Source organism: Carcharhinus amblyrhynchos, unplaced genomic scaffold (genome assembly GCF_965287045.1).
Source record: "Carcharhinus amblyrhynchos unplaced genomic scaffold, sCarAmb.v2.hapA scaffold_414, whole genome shotgun sequence".
In the NCBI taxonomy this organism is placed as follows: Eukaryota; Metazoa; Chordata; class Chondrichthyes; order Carcharhiniformes; family Carcharhinidae; genus Carcharhinus; species Carcharhinus amblyrhynchos.
The window spans coordinates 23028-41549 of record NW_027650154.1 but is presented as its reverse complement, the minus strand read 5'-3'; the positions used below and the strand labels follow the sequence as shown (position 1 = coordinate 41549).

Here is an 18522-nt window from a genome sequence, read left to right as displayed (position 1 = left end):
TAATTGTCCCTCAGGAAGGTGGCGGTAGAATCCCCCACAGTGAAGAGGAGACCATTCTGCCCATTGAATCTTCACCCATCTCCAAGTGAGCAGCTGACTCATGGCCAATCCACCCCTTAGTGTCCAAAGATGTGTAGGTTAGGGTGGATTGCCCATGCTAAATTGTCCCTTAGTGTCCAAATTAGGGCGGCACGATGGTTAGCACTGCTGCGTCACAGCATCAGGGACCTGGGATCAATCCCCTGCTTGGGTCACTGTCTGTGGAATTTGCACATTCTCGTGTCTGTGAGTTTCCTCCCACAGTCCAAAGATGTGCAGGTTAGGTGGATTGGCCATGCTAAATTGTCCCCTTAGTGTCACAAGTCAGGCTTACATTAACACTGCAGTGAAGTTACTGTGAAAATCCCCTAGTCGCCACACTCCGGCACCTGTTCGGGTTACACTGAGGGAGAATTTAGCACAGCCAATCCACTCTAACCAGCACATCTTTCAGATTGTGGGGGGAAACCGGAGGAAACCCACACAGACAGTGACCCGAGCCAGGAATCGAACCCGGGTCCCTGGCGCTGTGAGGCAGCAGAGCTAACCTGCTGTAAATCCAATTGGCTGTTCATCCAGGATTCCATGTGATCTTACTGACCAGTCTACCATGTAATTTCTTGTCAAAGGCCTTGCTAAAGTCCATGTGGACAACATCTGCTGCACTGCCGTCATCTATTTTGTTGTTCACCCTTTCAAAGATTCTTGTAAGGTAAGATTACCCTCGCACAAAGCCGTGATGACTATCCCTAATCGGTCCTTTGCCTTTGCAAATGCTGGTTTGTCCTGTCTCTCAGAATCTCCACCAACAACCTATCCAACACTAACCTTAGGCTCACTTGGAAACACATTGGCCATTCCATCACTTTCGCTGGGTCAAAATCCCGGAACTCCCTCCCAAACAGCACAGTCGGTGTACCTACCCTACACGGGGCTCAAGAAGGCACTTCACCAGGTTTGTAAAAACAGGAGGGGCATGGATGGGATGAACACATAATCTTTTTCCCAGGGAAGGGGAATTGAAAAGGGGTTTAAGGGAAAACCTTTAAAAGGGACCTGAGGGGCAACTTGTTCACGCAGAGGGTGGTGCCTGTATGGGATGAGCTGTCAGAGAAAGTTGTTGAATCAGGTTCAACAGCAACATTTAAAAAAGTATTTGGATAAGTACATGGATGGGAAAGGATTAGAAGGATATGGGGCAAATGTGGGCATTTGAGACTAGCTGGGAAAGCACCACGGTTGGCATAGACCAGTTGGGCCGAAGGGCCTGTTTCCATTGCAGTAGTGCTCTGTGACTACCTTCTGAAGGCGTAATCAGGGATGGGTGATAAGTCCTGGGCCTAGCCAGAGACTCTCATAGAATCAGACACCCGACAGTGTAGAAGGTGGCCATTTGGCCCATCAGGCCTGCACCAACAACAAATCCACCCAGGCTCTATCCCTGTAGCCCCACATATTTACCACACGAATCACCCTGACATTAAGGGGCAATTTAGCATGGCCAATCCACCTAACCTGCACAACTTTGGACACTAAGGGACAATTTAGCATGGCCAATCCACCTAACCTGCACAACTTTGGACACTAAGGGACAATTTAGCATAGCCAATTCACCTAACCTGCACATCTTTGGACACTAAGGGGCAATTTAGCATGGCCAATCCCCCTAACCTGCACATCTTTGGACACTAAGGGACACTTTAGCAGAGCCAATCCTCCTAACCTGCACATCTTTCAGACTGTGGGAGGAAACTGGAGCACCTGGAGGAAATCCACGCAGACACGGGGAGAATGTGCAGACTCCACACAGACAGCGACCCAAGCCAGGAATCGAACCTGGGTCTCTGGCGCTGTGAGGCAGCAGTGCTAACCCACTGTGCCATCCTCTGTGGAATGGCTGTGCTAAATCCTCCCTGAGTGTACCAGAGCAGGAGTGTGGCAACTTAGAAGATTTTCACAGTAACTTCACTGCAGTGTTAATGTCAGCCTGACTTGTGACACTAATGAGTAAAATTTCAAACTAAATGCCATTGAGACCACATCAGGAATGGGTGGGATAGGGGCCCGGAACGAGGTATTGGAGGTCACAGCGCTCCACACGGACCCATTCTCGCGGTGGCGCCTGCCGGCTGCTGCAACCTAGGTTGACGTCGGCCGGCGTGGTGACGTCAGACCAATGGGAGGCAGGGGAGAGCGGAAGTGGGCTGGTGGCTCGGCCAATAGCAATGGAGGGGGCGGGGCCTGCCGGCAGCAGGTTAGATTGACGAAGCGGTGCTCCAGGTGAGTTGAGCTGAGCTTTGGACAGGTAAAGGGGAAGCAAGTTAAAGCAACATCAGCCTTATTGTTCACATTTAATCATTATAAACCTCCATTTAACCTCTTTTAAACATTCATTCCAACCTGAAAACCTAACTTGAATTCACCATTTCCATTTCTAAATGAAAAATTCATTCAATTATAATATTAGTGTCCAATATTAATTGGGATTTAATTGTGTCCACATTGAATTTATGTACAGGTCCTGGGTGCAGTTCCAAATCCCAGGGTCAGCACTGAGGGAGCGCCGCACTGTGGGAGGGTCAGCACTGAGGGAGCGCCGCACTGTGGGAGGGTCGGTGCTGAGGGAACGCTGCACTGTGGGAGGGTCGGTGCCGAGGGAGCGCCGCACTGTGGGAGGGTCAGCACTGAGGGAGTGCCGCACTGTGGGAGGGTCAGCACTGAGGGAGTGCCGCACTGTGGGAGGGTCAGTACTGAGGGAGCGCCGCACTGTGGGAGGGTCAGCACTGAGGGAGCGTCGCACTGTGGGAGGGTCAGCACTGAGGGAGTGCCGCACTGTGGGAGGGTCAGCACTGAGGGAGTGCCGCACTGTGGGAGGGTCAGTACTGAGGGAGCGCCGCACTGTGGGAGGGTCAGCAATGAGGGAGCGTCGCAGTGTGGGAGGGTCAGCACTGAGGGAGCAACACACTGTGGGAGGGTCAGCACTGAGGGAGCAACACACTGTGGGAGGGTCAGCACTGAGGGAGCAACACACTGTGGGAGGGTCAGCACTGAGGGAGCGCCGCACTGTGGGACGGTCAGCACTGAGGGAGCGCCGCACTGAGGGAGGGTCGGTGCCGAGGGAGCGCCGCACTATGGGAGGGTCAGTGCCGAGGGAGCGCCGCACTGAGGGAGGGTCGGTGCCGAGGGAGCGCCGCACTATGGGAGGGTCAGCACTGAGGGAGCGCCGCACTGAGGGAGCGCCGCACTGTGGGAGGGTCAGCACTGAGGGAGTGCCGCACTGTGGGAGGGTCGGTGCCGAGGGAGCGCCGCACTGTGGGAGGGTCAGTGCCGAGGGAGCGCCGCACTGAGGGAGGGTCGGTGCCGAGGGAGCGCCGCACTGTGGGAGGGTCAGCACTGAGGGAACAACACACTGTGGGAGGGTCAGCACTGAGGGAGCGTCACACTGTGGGAGGGTCAGCACTGAGGGAGTGCCGCACTGTGGGACGGTCAGCACTGAGGGAGGGTCGGTGCCGAGGGAGCGCCGCACTATGGGAGGGTCAGCACTGAGGGAGCGCCGCACTGAGGGAGGGTCGGTGCCGAGGGAGCGCCGCACTGAGGGAGGGTCGGTGCCGAGGGAGCGCCGCGCTGAGGGAGGGTCGGTGCCGAGGGAGCGCTGCGCTGAGGGAGGGTCGGTGCCGAGGGAGCGCCGCACTGTGGGAGGGTCGGTGCCGAGGGAGCGCCGCACTGTGGGAGGGTCGGTGCCGAGGGAGCGCCGCACTGTGGGAGGTCGGCGCGGAGGGAGGGCTGCACACGCGACTCACCGCTGCGCAGGCTCCCTCGGGCTCGGGTTGTAGGCTGCAGAGGTGGCTCTCCCTCCCCTCCCCGTAGCCTGGAGGTTTAAGTGGAATCGAAAATGAAGCCTCAGGTTTCCCCAAAGACTAAATACGTGCCGCACAGACTCCTCGAGGCTGCAGGTGGGAGGGTGAGCTGTGAGGAGGATACAGAGATGCTGCAGTGTGATTTGGACAGGCTGAGAGAGTGGGCATCTGCGAGGCAGGTGCAGTATAATGTGGATCAATGTGTATCCACTTTGGTAGCAATAACAGGAAGACAGATTATTACAGGAATGGGTGTAAATTGAGAGAGGCGGATACTCAGTGAGACCTTGGAGTCCTCGAGCATCAGTCGCTGAAAGTAAGCGTGCAGGTACAGCAGGCAGTAAAGAAGGCAGATGGTATGTTCATAGCGAGAGGGTTTGAGTTTAGGGATAGGGATGTTTTGCTGCAATTGTACAGGGCGTTGGTGAGGCCACGCCTGGAGTATTGTGCGCGGTCTTGATTTCATTTATTATTGTCACATGTATTGGGATACAGTGAAAAGTACTGTTTCTTGCGTGTTATGAAAAGCATACTATTCATAGAGAAGGAAAGGAGAGGGTGCAGAATGTAGTGTAACAGTCACGGTGAGGGTGTAGAGAAAGATCAACTTAATGCGAGGTAGGTCCTTTCAAAAGTCTGACAGCAGCAGGGAAGAAGCTGTTCTTGAGTCGGTCGGTACGGGACCTCAGACTTTTGTATCTTTTTCCTGATGGAAGAAGGTGGAAGAGAGACTGTCCGGGGTGTGTGGGGGGGGGGTCCTTGATTATGCCGGCTGCTTTTCCCCCGAGGCAGCGGGAAGTGTAGACGGAGTCAATGGATGGGAGGCCAGTTTGTGTGATGGATTGGGCTACATTCACCACCCTTTTGTAGTTCCTTGTGGTCTTGGGCAGAGCAGGAGCCCAGACCGAGCTGTGATACAACAAAAAGTTTTGGTCTCCTTGCTATAGAGGGAGCGCAGCGAGGGTTTACCAGGCTGATTCCTGGGATGGCAGGTCTGTCATATGAGGAGAGACTGAGTGGGTTAGGATTATATTCACTGGAGTTTAGAAGAGGGAGAGGGGATCTGATAGAAACTTATAAAATTCTAACAGGGTTAGATTCAGAAAGAATGTTCCCGATGGTGGGGGTAGTCCAGAACAAGGGGGGGTCAGAGTTTGAGGATAAGGGGTAAACCTTTTAGGGACTGAGGTGAGGGGAAATTTCTTCACCCAGAGGGTGGGGAATGTGTGGAATTCACTCCCACAGAAAGTAGTTGAGGCCAAAGTGTTGTGTGATTTCAAGAGGGAATTAGACAGTCATAGAGGTTTACAGCATGGAAACAGGCCCTTCGGCCCAACTTGCCCATGCTGCCCTTTTTTTTTTAAACCCCTAAGCTAGTCCCAATTGCCCACATTTGGCCCATATCCCTCTATACCCATCGTACCCACGTAACTGTCTAAATGCTTTTTAAATACAATATTGTACCCACCTCTACTCCGACCTCTCGTTCCAGACACTCACCACCCTCTGTGTGAATAGATATCACTCTTGGGGCTAAAGGGATATGGGGGGGTAAGGGGGGATCAGGATATTGAATTCGATGATCCACCGTGATCTGACTAACAGAAAGCAAAGAGTATGGGTAAATGGGTGTTTCTCTGGTCGGCGATCAGTGACTAGTGGTGTGCCTCAGGGATCAGTGTTGGGACCGCAATTGTTTACCATTTACATCGATGATTTGGAGTTGGGGACCAAGTGCAGTGTGTCAAAATTCGCAGATGACACTGAGATGAGCGGCAGAGCGAAGTGTGCAGAGGACGCTGAAAGTCTGCAAAGGGATATAGAGAGTCTAAGTGAGTGGGCGAGGGTCTGGCAGATGGAGGACAATGTTGGTAAATGTGAGGTCATCCATTTTGGTAGGAATAACAGCAAAATGGACTATTGTTTAAATGGTAAAAAATTGCAGCGTGCTGCTGTGCAGAGGGACCTGGGTGTCCTTGTGCAGGAATCTCAAGGAATTGGTTTGCAGGTGCAGCAGGTAATGAAGAAGGAAAATGGAATTTTGTCCTTCATTGCCAGAGGGATGGAGTTTAAAAACAGCGAGGTTATGTTGCAGCTGTATAAGGTGCTGGTGAGGCCACACCTGGAGTTACTGTGTACAGTTTTGGTCTCTTTACTTGAGAAAGGATACACTGGCACTGGAGGGGGTGCAGAGGAGATTCACTAGGTTGATTCTGGAGTTGAGAGGGTTGGCTTATGAGGAGAGACTGAGTAGACTGGGGCTATACTCATTGGCATTCAGAAGAATGAGGGGGAGATCTTATAGAAACGTACAAGATTATGAAGGGAATAGATAAGATAGAAGCAGGGAAGTTGTTTCCACTGGTGAATGAAACTAGAACTGGGGGGAATGGCCTCAAAATAAGGGGGAGCAGATTTCGGACTGAGTTGAGGTGGAACTTCTTCACCCAAAGGGTTGTGAACCTGTGGAATTCCCTGCCCAGTTGAGGTTCCCTTATTGAATGTTTTTAAGGCAAGGATAGATAGATTTTTGAACAGTAAAGGAATTAAGGGGAGCGGGCGGGTAAGTGGATCTGAGTCCATGAAAAGATCAGCCGTGATCTTATTGAATGGGGGAGCAGGGCTCGAGGGGCCAAATAGCCCATTCCTGTTTTGAGTTTCTGTGTTCCTATGATTTGGTGGCCTTGGATTGACTGGAGTGGTGTCTCCCGGGAAGGAAGGGGATGATTCTCAAGCTCCGTACGGAATGACAGACACACCCGTTCCCCAATGTGTGATCCTTATCTCTCCAGCAGCCCAGCGAGCGACGGCAGTGTTCTTGGGGAGAACGATTGGCAGCCAGCGACAGAATCAGTGCCCCCCCAAAGGTCAGCAGCGGGTCCCAGCAAGGCTCTCCCCCCCAGCCGTCGATGCATCGGACCCCCAGGATCTGGGGAGCTGCTTTCCGCTTGAAGATACTGCGCTGTCAACTCCTGGCCATGGACAGTGAGAGCAGCAAGGGGCAAGCATGCGAGGATCAGGCTGGACACACGGTCACTGCTGGAATCATCGTCATTGGCGATGAAATCCTGAAGGTGAGGGCGCTGCGGGAGGGTCAGTGCCAAGGGAGCGCCGCACTGTGGGAGGGTCGGTGCCGAGGGAGCGCCGCACTGTGGGAGGGTCGGTGCCGAGGGAGCGCCGCACTGTGGGAGGGTCGGTGCCGAGGGAACGCCGCACTGTGGGAGGGTCGGTGCCGAGGGAGCGCCGCACTGTGGGAGGGTCGGTGCCGAGGGAGGGCCGCACTGCGGGAGGGTCGGTGCCGAGGGAGCGCCGCACTGCGGGAGGGTCGGTGCCGAGGGAGCGCCGCACTGTGGGGAGGGTCAGTGCCGAGGGAGCGCCGCGCTGCGGGAGGGTCGGTGCCGAGGGAGCGCCGCACTGTGGGGAGGGTCGGTGCCGAGGGAGCGCCGCACTGTGGGGAGGGTCGGTGCCGAGGGAGCGCCGCACTGTGGGGAGGGTCGGTGCCGAGAGAGCGCCGCACTGTGGGGAGGGTCGGTGCCGAGGGAGCGCCGCACTGTGGGGAGGGTCGGTGCCGAGGGAGCGCCGCACTGCTGGGGGGGTCGGTGCCGAGGGAGCGCCGCACTGCGGGGAGGGTCGGTGCCGAGGGAGCGCCGCACTGCGGGGAGGGTCGGTGCCGAGGGAGCGCCGCACTGCGGGAGGGTCGGTGCCGAGGGAGCGCCGCACTGTGGGGAGGGTCGGTGCCATGGGAGCGCCGCACTGTGGGAGGGTCGGTGCCGAGGGAGCGCCGCACTGTGGGAGGGTCGGTGCCGAGGGAGCGCCGCACTGTGGGAGGGTCGGTGCCGAGGGAGCGCCGCACTGTGGGGAGGGTCGGTGCCGAGGGAACGCCGCACTGTGGGAGGGTCGGTGCCGAGGGAGCGCTGCACTGTGGGAGGGTCGGTGCTGAGGGAGCGCCGCACTGTGGGGAGGGTCGGTGCCGAGGGAGCACCGCACTGTGGGGAGGGTCGGTGCTGAGGGAGCGCCGCACTGTGGGGAGGGTCGGTGCCGAGGGAGCGCCGCACTGTGGGGAGGGTCGGTGCTGAGGGAGCGCCGCACTGTGGGGAGGGTCGGTGCCGAGGGAGCACCGCACTGTGGGGAGGGTCGGTGCCGAGAGAGTGCCGCACTGTGGGAGGGTCGGTGCCGAGGGAGCGCCGCACTGTGGGAGGGTCGGTGCCGAGGGAGCGCCGCACTGTGGGAGGGTCGGTGCCGAGGGAGCGCCGCACTGTGGGAGGGTCGGTGCCGAGGGAGCGCCGCACTGTGGGAGGGTCGGTGCCGAGGGAGCGCCGCACTGCGGGAGGGTCGGTGCCGAGGGAGCGCCGCACTGCGGGAGGGTCGGTGCTGAGGGAGCGCCGCACTGCGGGGAGGGTCGGTGCCGAGGGAGCGCCGCACTGCGGGAGGGTCGGTGCCGAGGGAGCGCCGCACTGTGGGGAGGGTCGGTGCCGAGGGAGCGCCGCACTGCTGGGGGTGGGGCGGTTGGTGTCCGATATTTCTTGTTAACCTGTTTCCACCCCCCCCAAACCCTCACAGGGCCACACGCAGGACACGAACTCCTACTTCATGTGCCGGAAGTTGCGCTCGCTGGGGGTGAAGGTGGAGCGGGTGTCCGTCATCCCCGACGAGGTGGGCTCCATCGCCGAGGAGGTGGCCGCCTTCGCCGGCCGCTACAACTACGTGCTGACCTCGGGGGGCATCGGACCCACCCACGACGACGTCACCTTCGAGGGGGTGGCCCGGGCCTTCGGGGAAGGGACCTACCCCCACCCCGAGCTGGCGGCTCTGGTGGGGCGGTTCTTCGGCAAGAGCGAGGCGGGCGGCGCGGGGATGAAGCTGGCCCGGGTCCCCCGCTCCTCCCGCCTGAACTACGGCCTGGACCGCAGCACCGGCCAGCGCCTCAAGTACCCCCTGGTCAGCGTCCGCAACGTCTACGTCTTCCCGGGCATCCCCGCCCTGCTGGAGCGGGCCCTGGACGGCTTCGAGCACCTCTTCCGCAACGAGGGGCTGCGCTATTCGACCAGGGAGGTCTTCGTCGACGCCGAGGAGGTGGCCATCACCCCGGTGCTGGACGAGGCCCACCTCCGCTTCGGCCACCAGCTCAGCCTGGGCTCCTACCCCGACTGGACCAGCAACTACTACCGGGTCAAGCTGACCCTCGACTCGGACCGCGAGGGCCCGCTGGACGAGGCCCAGCGCTTCCTGCTGGAGCGCCTCCCCCTGGGCACCGTGGTTCCCCTGGAAAAGGATCCCGTGGCTGTCTCTGCCCGTGACGTGTACAGACTGGCGCAGGCAGGTAAGGCCCACCGCCCCACCCCCACCCTCCTCCAACACCGCCCCCAACACCTGTCTGCTGTTTAAATAGACTCTGTAGACTGTCTGCTGTTTAAATAGACTCTGTAGACTGCCTGCCGTGTAAATAGACTCTGTAGACTGCCTGCCGTGTAAATAGACTCTGTAGACTGTCTGCCGTGTAAATAGACTCTGTAGACTGTCTGCCGTGTAAATAGACTCTGTAGACTGTCTGCCGTGTAAATAGGCTCTGTAGACTGTCTGCCGTGTAAATAGGCTCTGTAGACTGTCTGCCGTGTAAATAGACTCTGTAGACTGTCTGCCGTGTAAATAGACTCTGTAGACTGTCTGCCGTGTAAATAGACTCTGTAGACTGTCTGCCGTGTAAATAGACTCTGTAGACTGTCTGCCGTGTAAATAGACTCTGTAGACTGTCTGCCGTTCAAACAGACCCTGCAGGCTGTCTGCTGATAAATAGACCCTGTGGACTGTCTGCTGCAGTGTGCTGTTTGAATATATCCAGTAGATGTTCTATTTATCGGTTAATTCCCATCCAGCCTGCGACTGATACCCGACACAGTAAAACCATGTTGTGTTTCCTGCAGAATCCCGGCTTGGCCAGAAGGTGGCAGCAGCCCTGAGGACAGTGGAGGAAGCACTCGCCCTGTACGGTCTATCGGAGATATGTGTCGGTTTCAACGGGGGAAAGGACTGTACAGCACTGGTCCATCTCTTCCACGCAGCAGTGAGCAGGTACGTGAGTGAAACAGACCCACCAACATCAGACACTCGGCACAGGGTTAGATACAGAGTAAAGCTCCCTCTACACTGTCCCCCCATCAAACACTCCCAGGACAGGTACAGCACGGGGTTAGATACAGAGTAAAGCTCCCTCTACACTGTCCCCCCATCAAACACTCCCAGGACAGGTACAGCACGGGGTTAGATACAGAGTAAAGCTCCCTCTACACTGTCCCCCCATCAAACACTCCCTGGACAGGTACAGCACGGGGTTAGATACAGAGTAAAGCTCCCTCTACACTGTCCCCCCATCAAACACTCCCAGGACAGGTACAGCACGGGGTTAGATACAGAGTAAAGCTCCCTCTACACTGTCCCCCCATCAAACACTCCCAGGACAGGTACAGCACGGGGTTAGATACAGAGTAAAGCTCCCTCTACACTGTCCCCCATCAAACACTCCCAGGACAGGTACAGCACGGGGTTAGATACAGAGTAAAGCTCCCTCTACACTGTCCCCCCCCATCAAACACTCCCAGGACAGGTACAGCACGGGGTTAGATACAGAGTAAAGCTCCCTCTACGCTGTCCCCATCAAACACTCCCAGGACAGGTACAGCACGGGGTTAGATACAGAGTAAAGCTCCCTCTACACTGTCCCCCCATCAAACACTCCCAGGACAGGTACAGCACGGGGTTAGATACAGAGTAAAGCTCCCTCTACACTGTCCCCCCCTTCAAACACTCCCAGGACAGGTACAGCACGGGGTTAGATACAGAGTAAAGCTCCCTCTACACTGTCCCCCCATCAAACACTCCCAAGACAGGTACAGCACGGGGTTAGATACAGAGTAAAGCTCCCTCTACGCTGTCCCCATCAAACACTCCCAGGACAGGTACAGCACGGGGTTAGATACAGAGTAAAGCTCCCTCTACACTGTCCCCCCATCAAACACTCCCAGGACAGGTACAGCATGGGGTTAGATACAGAGTAAAGCTCCCTCTACACTGTCCCCCCATCAAACACTCCCAGGACAGGTACAGCACGGGGTTAGATACAGAGTAAAGCTCCCTCTACACTGTCCCCCCATCAAACACTCCCAGGACAGGTACAGCACGGGGTTAGATACAGAGTAAAGCTCCCTCTACACTGTCCCCCCCATCAAAAGCAGCCTTGCTGTTGAGTGAGGAGGTATCGGTGTGTGTAGACCCCTCAATCAAACACTATCGAAGTTTGGAAAGCCTGTGTAGGCGCGTGTGTGTATTTACCGGTGATGCCCTGTGTAGTCGAATAGCCAGCTCCCTGCTCTTGCGCTGGAGGGAATGGTTACCTGAAGTGAGGTGCCTGCAGGGACGGTCACCCCTGATTAAGGTGGTGCATTGAGAATTGGGACGTGTACTAAGAGACAGTGTTTCAAATTCCCACCTTTTATCCAGGATGTACCCGGATCGGGAAGAGCAGCTGCAGGCTCTGTACGTCCGAATGATTTCACCTTTCCCGGAGATGGAGCAGTTTATTCAGGACACCTGTAAGAGGTAAACGTGGCAACAGATTCCAGTCTGTAACTCACTCCCGGATATCTGTTATTCTATATATAAACCCCCCCGAACCCCTCGATTAGATCCCAGTCTGTAACTCACTCCCGGGTATCTGTTATTCTATATATAAACCCCCCCGAACCCCTCGATTAGATTCCAGTCTGTAACTCACTCCCGGATATCTGTTATTCTATATACAAACCACCCCGAACCCCTCGATTAGATTCCAGTCTGTAACTCACTCCCGGGTATCTGTTATTCTATATATAAACCACCCCGAGCCCCTCGATTAGATTCCAGTCTGTAACTCACTCCCGGGTATCTGTTATTCTATATATAAACCACCCCGAACCCCTCGATTAGATTCCAGTCTGTAACTCACTCCCGGGTATCTGTTATTCTATATATAAACCACCCCGAACCCCTCGATTAGATTCCAGTCTGTAACTCACTCCCGGGTATCTGTTATTCTATATATAAACCACCCCGAACCCCTCGATTAGATTCCAGTCTGTAACTCACTCCCGGGTATCTGTTATTCTATATATAAACCACCCCGAGCCCCTCGATTAGATTCCAGTCTGTAACTCACTCCCGGGTATCTGTTATTCTATATATAAACCACCCCGAACCCCTCGATTAGATTCCAGTCTGTAACTCACTCCCGGGTATCTGTTATTCTATATATAAACCACCCCGAACCCCTCGATTAGATTCCAGTCTGTAACTCACTCCCGGGTATCTGTTATTCTATATATAAACCCCCCCGAACCCCTCGATTAGATCCCAGTCTGTAACTCACTCCCGGGTATCTGTTATTCTATATATAAACCCCCCCGAACCCCTCGATTAGATTCCAGTCTGTAACTCACTCCCGGATATCTGTTATTCTATATACAAACCACCCCGAACCCCTCGATTAGATTCCAGTCTGTAACTCACTCCCGGGTATCTGTTATTCTATATATAAACCACCCCGAGCCCCTCGATTAGATTCCAGTCTGTAACTCACTCCCGGGTATCTGTTATTCTATATATAAACCACCCCGAACCCCTCGATTAGATTCCAGTCTGTAACTCACTCCCGGGTATCTGTTATTCTATATATAAACCACCCCGAACCCCTCGATTAGATTCCAGTCTGTAACTCACTCCCGGGTATCTGTTATTCTATATATAAACCACCCCGAACCCCTCGATTAGATTCCAGTCTGTAACTCACTCCCGGGTATCTGTTATTCTATATATAAACCACCCCGAGCCCCTCGGTTAGATTCCAGTCTGTAACTCACTCCCGGGCATCTGTTATTCTATATATAAACCACCCCGAGCCCCTCGATTCGATTCCAGTCTGTAACTCACTCCCGGGTATCTGTTATTCTATATATAAACCACCCCGAACCCCTCGATTAGATTCCAGTCTGTAACTCACTCCCGGGCATCTGTTATTCTATATATAAACCACCCCGAACCCCTCGATTAGATTCCAGTCTGTAACTCACTCCCGGGTATCTGTTATTCTATATATAAACCCCCCCTAACCCCTCGATTAGATTCCAGTCTGTAACTCACTCCCGGGTATCTGTTATTCTATATATAAACCCCCCCGAACCCCTCGATTAGATTCCAGTCTGTAACTCACTCCCGGGCATCTGTTATTCTATATATAAACCCCCCCGAACCCCTCGATTAGATTCCAGTCTGTAACTCCCTCCCGGGTATCTGTTATTCTATATATAAACCACCCCGAACCCCTCGATTAGATTCCAGTCTGTAACTCACTCCCGGGTATCTGTTATTCTATATATAAACCATCCCGAACCCCTCAATCAGATTCCAGTCTGTAACTCACTCCCGGGTATCTGTTATTCTATATATAAACCACCCCGAACCCCTCGATTAGATTCCAGTCTGTAACTCACTCCCGGGTATCTGTTATTCTATATATAAACCCCCCCGAACCCCTCGATTAGATTCCAGTCTGTAACTCACTCCTGGGTATCTGTTATTCTATATATAAACCACCCCTCGATTAGATTCCAGTCTGTAACTCACTCCCGGGTATCTGTTATTCTATATATAAACCACCCCGAACTCCTCGATTAGATTCCAGTCTGTAACTCACTCCCGGGTATCTGTTATTCTATATATAAACCACCCCGAACCCCTCGATTAGATTCCAGTCTGTAACTCACTCCCGGGTATCTGTTATTCTATATATAAACCACCCCGAGCCCCTCGATTAGATTCCAGTCTGTAACTAGCTCCGGGTTATTCTGTACATAACAATCACTGACCCTTCTTGCCAGGTACCAGTTACGGATTTACACTGTGTGCGGAGACATCGTGGTGGCGCTGATGGAATTGAAGAGACTGCACCCTCATATCAGGGCTGTGCTGATGGGGACCCGGCGTACTGACCCCTACTCCCGGACGCTGACCCCCATGTGCATGACCGACCCGGGCTGGCCCAAGTACATGCGAGTAAATCCCCTGTTGGTGAGTATGGTGCCGAAGAGCCGGCGGTGGGCATCGCTGTGCACTGTGGCACTGGCGCGCTGCACACACAGCAACCCCTTTGCATGGTCGCGCAAGCACCCCTGCATTTCTCTAGCCCCTGTCCTGAACCCACAGCTGCGTTTTGCACTCAATGACGTCTCTTTCTTGTGAGCGTGGTCACCCTTTGTCACACGGGAAAAGTCGCGGCGAATCCATGCACACTAAGATCCCACAAACAGCACGGTGAAAATGACCCAGATCATCCATTTTATTCAGTGATGTTGGTTAAGGGATAACTCTCAGTCCCCGGGGCACCGGGGAGAATCCCCCCCACTCCACCCCCGCCCCTACAACACACAATCATCCTCCAGTAGCGGCCCTCAGTACAGACCCACCCACAGTGCTGACTTATACTTCCCCCGTTATCCAGTTTGTTCCGTGGAGGTTCGAGAGTGGTTCTGACCTCACGGGAGTGAAGGACGGAGACTCCTGGTGGCTGTGCAACTGGACCTCGGTGTAATCATAGAATCCTACATGAAGATTGAGGCCATTTGGCCCATCAACCTGCACAGTCTTCAGCCCCATCCTATCCCCGTATCCCCAGGTATTTACCCCAGCTAGTCCCGCTGACACTAAGGGGCAATTTAGCATGGCCAATCCACCCTAACCTACACATCTTTGGACACTAAGGGGCAATTTAGCACGGCCAATCCACCCTAACCTACACATCTTTGGACACTAAGGGGCAATTTAGCATGGCCAATCCACCCTAACCTACACATCTTTGGACACTAAGGGGCAATTTAGCATGGCCAATCCACCCTAACCTGCACATCTTTGGACACTAAGGGGCAATTTAGCACGGCCAATCCACCCTAACCTACACATCTTTGGACACTAAGGGGCAATTTAGCATGGCCAATCCACCCTAACCTACACATCTTTGGACACTAAGGGACAATTTAGCATGGCCAATCCACCCTAACCCGCACATCTTTGGACACTAAGGGGCAATTTAGCATGGCCAATCCACCCTAACCCGCACATCTTTGGACACTAAGGGGCAATTTAGCATGGCCAATCCACCCTAACCTACACATCTTTGGACACTAAGGGACAATTTAGCATGGCCAATCCACCCTAACCCGCACATCTTTGGACACTAAGGGACAATTTAGCATGGCCAATCCACCCTAACCTACACATCTTTGGACACTAAGGGACAATTTAGCATGGCCAATCCACCCTAACCTACACATCTTTGGACACTAAGGGGCAATTTTGCATGGCCAATCCATCTGGACTGTGAGAGGAAACCGGAGCACCCAGAGGAAACCCACGCAGACACAGGGAGAACGTGCAGACTCCGCACAGACAGTGACCCGAGGCTGGGAACCGAACCCGGGTCCCTCGTGCTGTGAGGCAGCGGCACTGCCTGGGCCACCCATGCTATTCTAGGGGGAGGGGATGGGGGAGGTGGGTGGTTGGGGGAGGGGGGGGGAGGTGGGTGGTTGGGGGAGGGGAGGGGAGGGGACGGGGGAGGGGATGGGGGGCAGTTTCCCCTCTCTGGTGCGTGCGGCGAGGGGGTTTATTTCTGGGCCTCACAGGCGGGCGATACCGTCCGCTGCCCAGCTCACCCGAACGCAGTTCGATCGGGGGTTGACGTGTCCCGCTGCCTCTCGCCCCCTTTGGACCCCGTCTTGTGTGACCTCAGGGGTGGGGGGCGATGGGGGAAGCTGGGTCTGGGGGCGGGGTGGGGGGGCAGGCGCCAACTCTCTCCTGGTGACCCAAGAAGCCGTGGGGAGCTGGCGATGGTGGAAGGCCCACCCTGGGATCTTGGCGGCCCCCTCCCCCCCCCACTGCCCCTGCTCGCTGGCTGGTGGGAGATGACAGAGAGAGAATTTCACCCCCCACCACCCCCCCACCTCCCCACCGCCCACCCCCCCACCATCACCTCCTAAAGAGTGTTTGTTTTTCAGGACTGGAGTTACCATGACCTTTGGGAGTTTCTGCGAACCCTCTACATCCCCTACTGTATCCTGTACGACAAGGGGTAGGTGACAGGCTGGTCTCCGTGTCGACAGCGAGTCCCTCCCAACTTTCCCGCCTGCCCCCTCCCTCTCCCCCCCCCTGCACTCCCCCCTCCCCCTCCTGCAACACCCCTCCCCCTCCAGCAACCCCACCCTTCCCCCCCCCCCCCTCCCGCATCCCCCGGCCTCCCCCCCCGCACTCCCCCTCCCCCTCCCGCAACACCCCTCCCCCCCGCAACCCCACCCTTCCCCCCCCTCCTCCCCCCCACTCCCCCCTCCCCCTCCTGCAACACCCCCGGCCTCCCCCTCCCGCACTCCCCCCTCCCCATCCCGCACCCCTCCCGCCCCCTCCTGCACTCCCGCAAACCACCCCCCCCCCCCCCCCCCCGCATCCCCTGCCCCCCCTTAAGATCTGGTCAGATTTCGGCCACTCAGGTACTTTTTGCCTGCCGGACAAATCCTGAGGCTTTTTCTGACACGGTTTATTTAGTTTAAGCCCAGCCGCTGGGGGTGATTATGAGGGGCACGGACAGAGTGGACAGTTTGAGGGGCAAGGTTTAAAGGAGATGTACGAGGCAGGTTTTTTACACAGAGGGTGGTGGGTGTCTGGAACTCACTGCTGGGGGAGGGAGTGGAAGGGGATACGGTAGTGAGTTTTAAGGGACAAATCCATGAATAGGATGGGAATAGAGGGAAATGGTCCCCGGAAGGGTAGGGGGTTTAGTTCAGTCGGGGCAGCATGGTCGGTACAGGCTTGGAGGGGCCGAAGGGCCTGTTCCTGTGCTGGAATTTTCTTTGTGCGACGGGGAAAACACACAGGCCAGTTTTTGCACAGCAGGATGCCACAGTGGCTGGATCAGCTGTATTTTAAATAAGTGAGCGTCACGCTTCCCCGGATAGCGGGGAGGACCGGGCTGTCTGACACTCTCTCTCACGCTCTCAAATCTCGAGCCCCCACTTTCGCTTGTCTGCGTGTGTGTGTGTGTGTCTGCGTGTGTGTGTGTGTCTGCGTGTGTGTGTGTGTCTGCGTGTGTGTGTGTGTCTGCGTGTGTGTGTGTGTCTGCGTGTGTGTGTGTGTCTGCGTGTGTGTGTGTGTATGTGTCAATTCTGCTCACCCTGTCAAACCCCCAACGCCCCTTGGACTGAGAGCTGCCTTTCAGTTTGTGTGGGGACAGCTCACAGCCCAGACAGAGAGAGAGAGAGAGGCCATTCAGCCCATCGTGTCTCCCCCCCCCCTCCCCCCCCCCCCCCCACAGCTGCTACTAACCCCAGCCCTCCGAATGGGACGCAGGCTGGGAGATTTCCAAATGCTGTTTAGCTGATTCCCGCAGCCGGGGTCACTCCCTCACCATTCCGGAGAGAGAGAGAGAGCCCCTCGCGACCGTGCCTCACTGTACTGCCAGGGGTCATCAGGTGCTGCTTGCCACGGTCGAATATCTGGCTGGCGGGCACTCTGTGTCCCGGGGCAGGACGGGAGGGGGTGGGGATTGGATCTCGTGCCTGAGGTTTCCTTTGTCTAATCTCTAATCTCTTTGTTTCTCTCTCTCTCTCTCCTCCACCCCCCCCCACCCCCCCAATGCCCCCCCAGCTACACCTCCCTGGGCAGCATGGAAAATACATCCAGGAACCCCAAACTCCGCTACGTGAACCACCTGGGGCTGGAGCGATACCGCCCGGCGTACCAACTGGAGAAGGAGGAGGACGAACGCACTTCCAGAAAGTAAACTCGTCAATACGGGACGCCCGGACTTTTGTCTGGCGGGATTGAAGGGGGTGGGGTGGGGGTGGGGGGAGGCCATTCTGCCCCTCTAATCGACGCCTGTATCTTCACCCGTCCACCCTACCTGGCTTCCCTGAACACCCCCACCCCTCCCCCTCCCCCTCCCCCTCCCCCTCCCCCTCCCCTCCCCCCTCCCCCTCCCCCTCCCCCTCCCCCTCCCCCTCCCCCTCCCCCTCCCCCTCCCCCTCCCCCTCCCCCTCCCCCTCCCCCTCCCCCTCCCCACCCAAACCCGGTGTGACCCAGATCCATCTCTCTCTCTCCGGTTGGGACTTTCCCGTTGACTCACCCTGGGTTTGATGTTTGGGAGGGGGGAAGTGTTCTGGATTCCCCACCCTCCCCCGCCACCACTCTGTGTAGGAACTGCCCACCCCACCCCACCCCACCCCACCCCACCCCTGCCTGAAGGGTCTGCCTCTCCCTTTGAGGTTCTGCCTCGCTCCCCCCTCATTCTCCACTCCCCTGGACTCTTCCCCCGCCTCCCCACATTTAGTTTCTCTCCATCCACCCTATTCCTAGAGTCCCGACAGTGCGGACGGAGGCCGTTCAGTCTATCGAGCCTGCACTGACTACATTCCCACCCAGGCCCTATCCCTGTAACCCCATGTATTTACCCTGCTAATCCCCCTGTCACTCAGGGACATCTTAAGGATAGCCAATCCACCCTAACCTACACATCTTTGGACGCTAAGGGGACAATTTAGCACGGCCAATCCACCCTAAC

The 18522-nt window shown here is 56.0% G+C and overlaps 1 protein-coding gene across 1 annotated transcript; it reads left to right on the top strand.

The window, feature by feature from the left end:
• The first annotated feature begins 6759 nt into the window (after positions 1-6759).
• flad1 (flavin adenine dinucleotide synthetase 1) lies at positions 6760-17786 on the top strand. Its single transcript, XM_080183787.1, has 7 exons — positions 6760-6970; positions 8457-9216; positions 9818-9965; positions 11391-11489; positions 13802-13991; positions 15971-16044; positions 17610-17786. Exons 1-7 carry the CDS (start codon positions 6806-6808, stop codon positions 17743-17745), a joined length of 1572 nt encoding a protein of 523 aa, XP_080039913.1. The 5' UTR covers positions 6760-6805; the 3' UTR covers positions 17746-17786.
• The last annotated feature ends 736 nt before the right edge of the window (positions 17787-18522 follow it).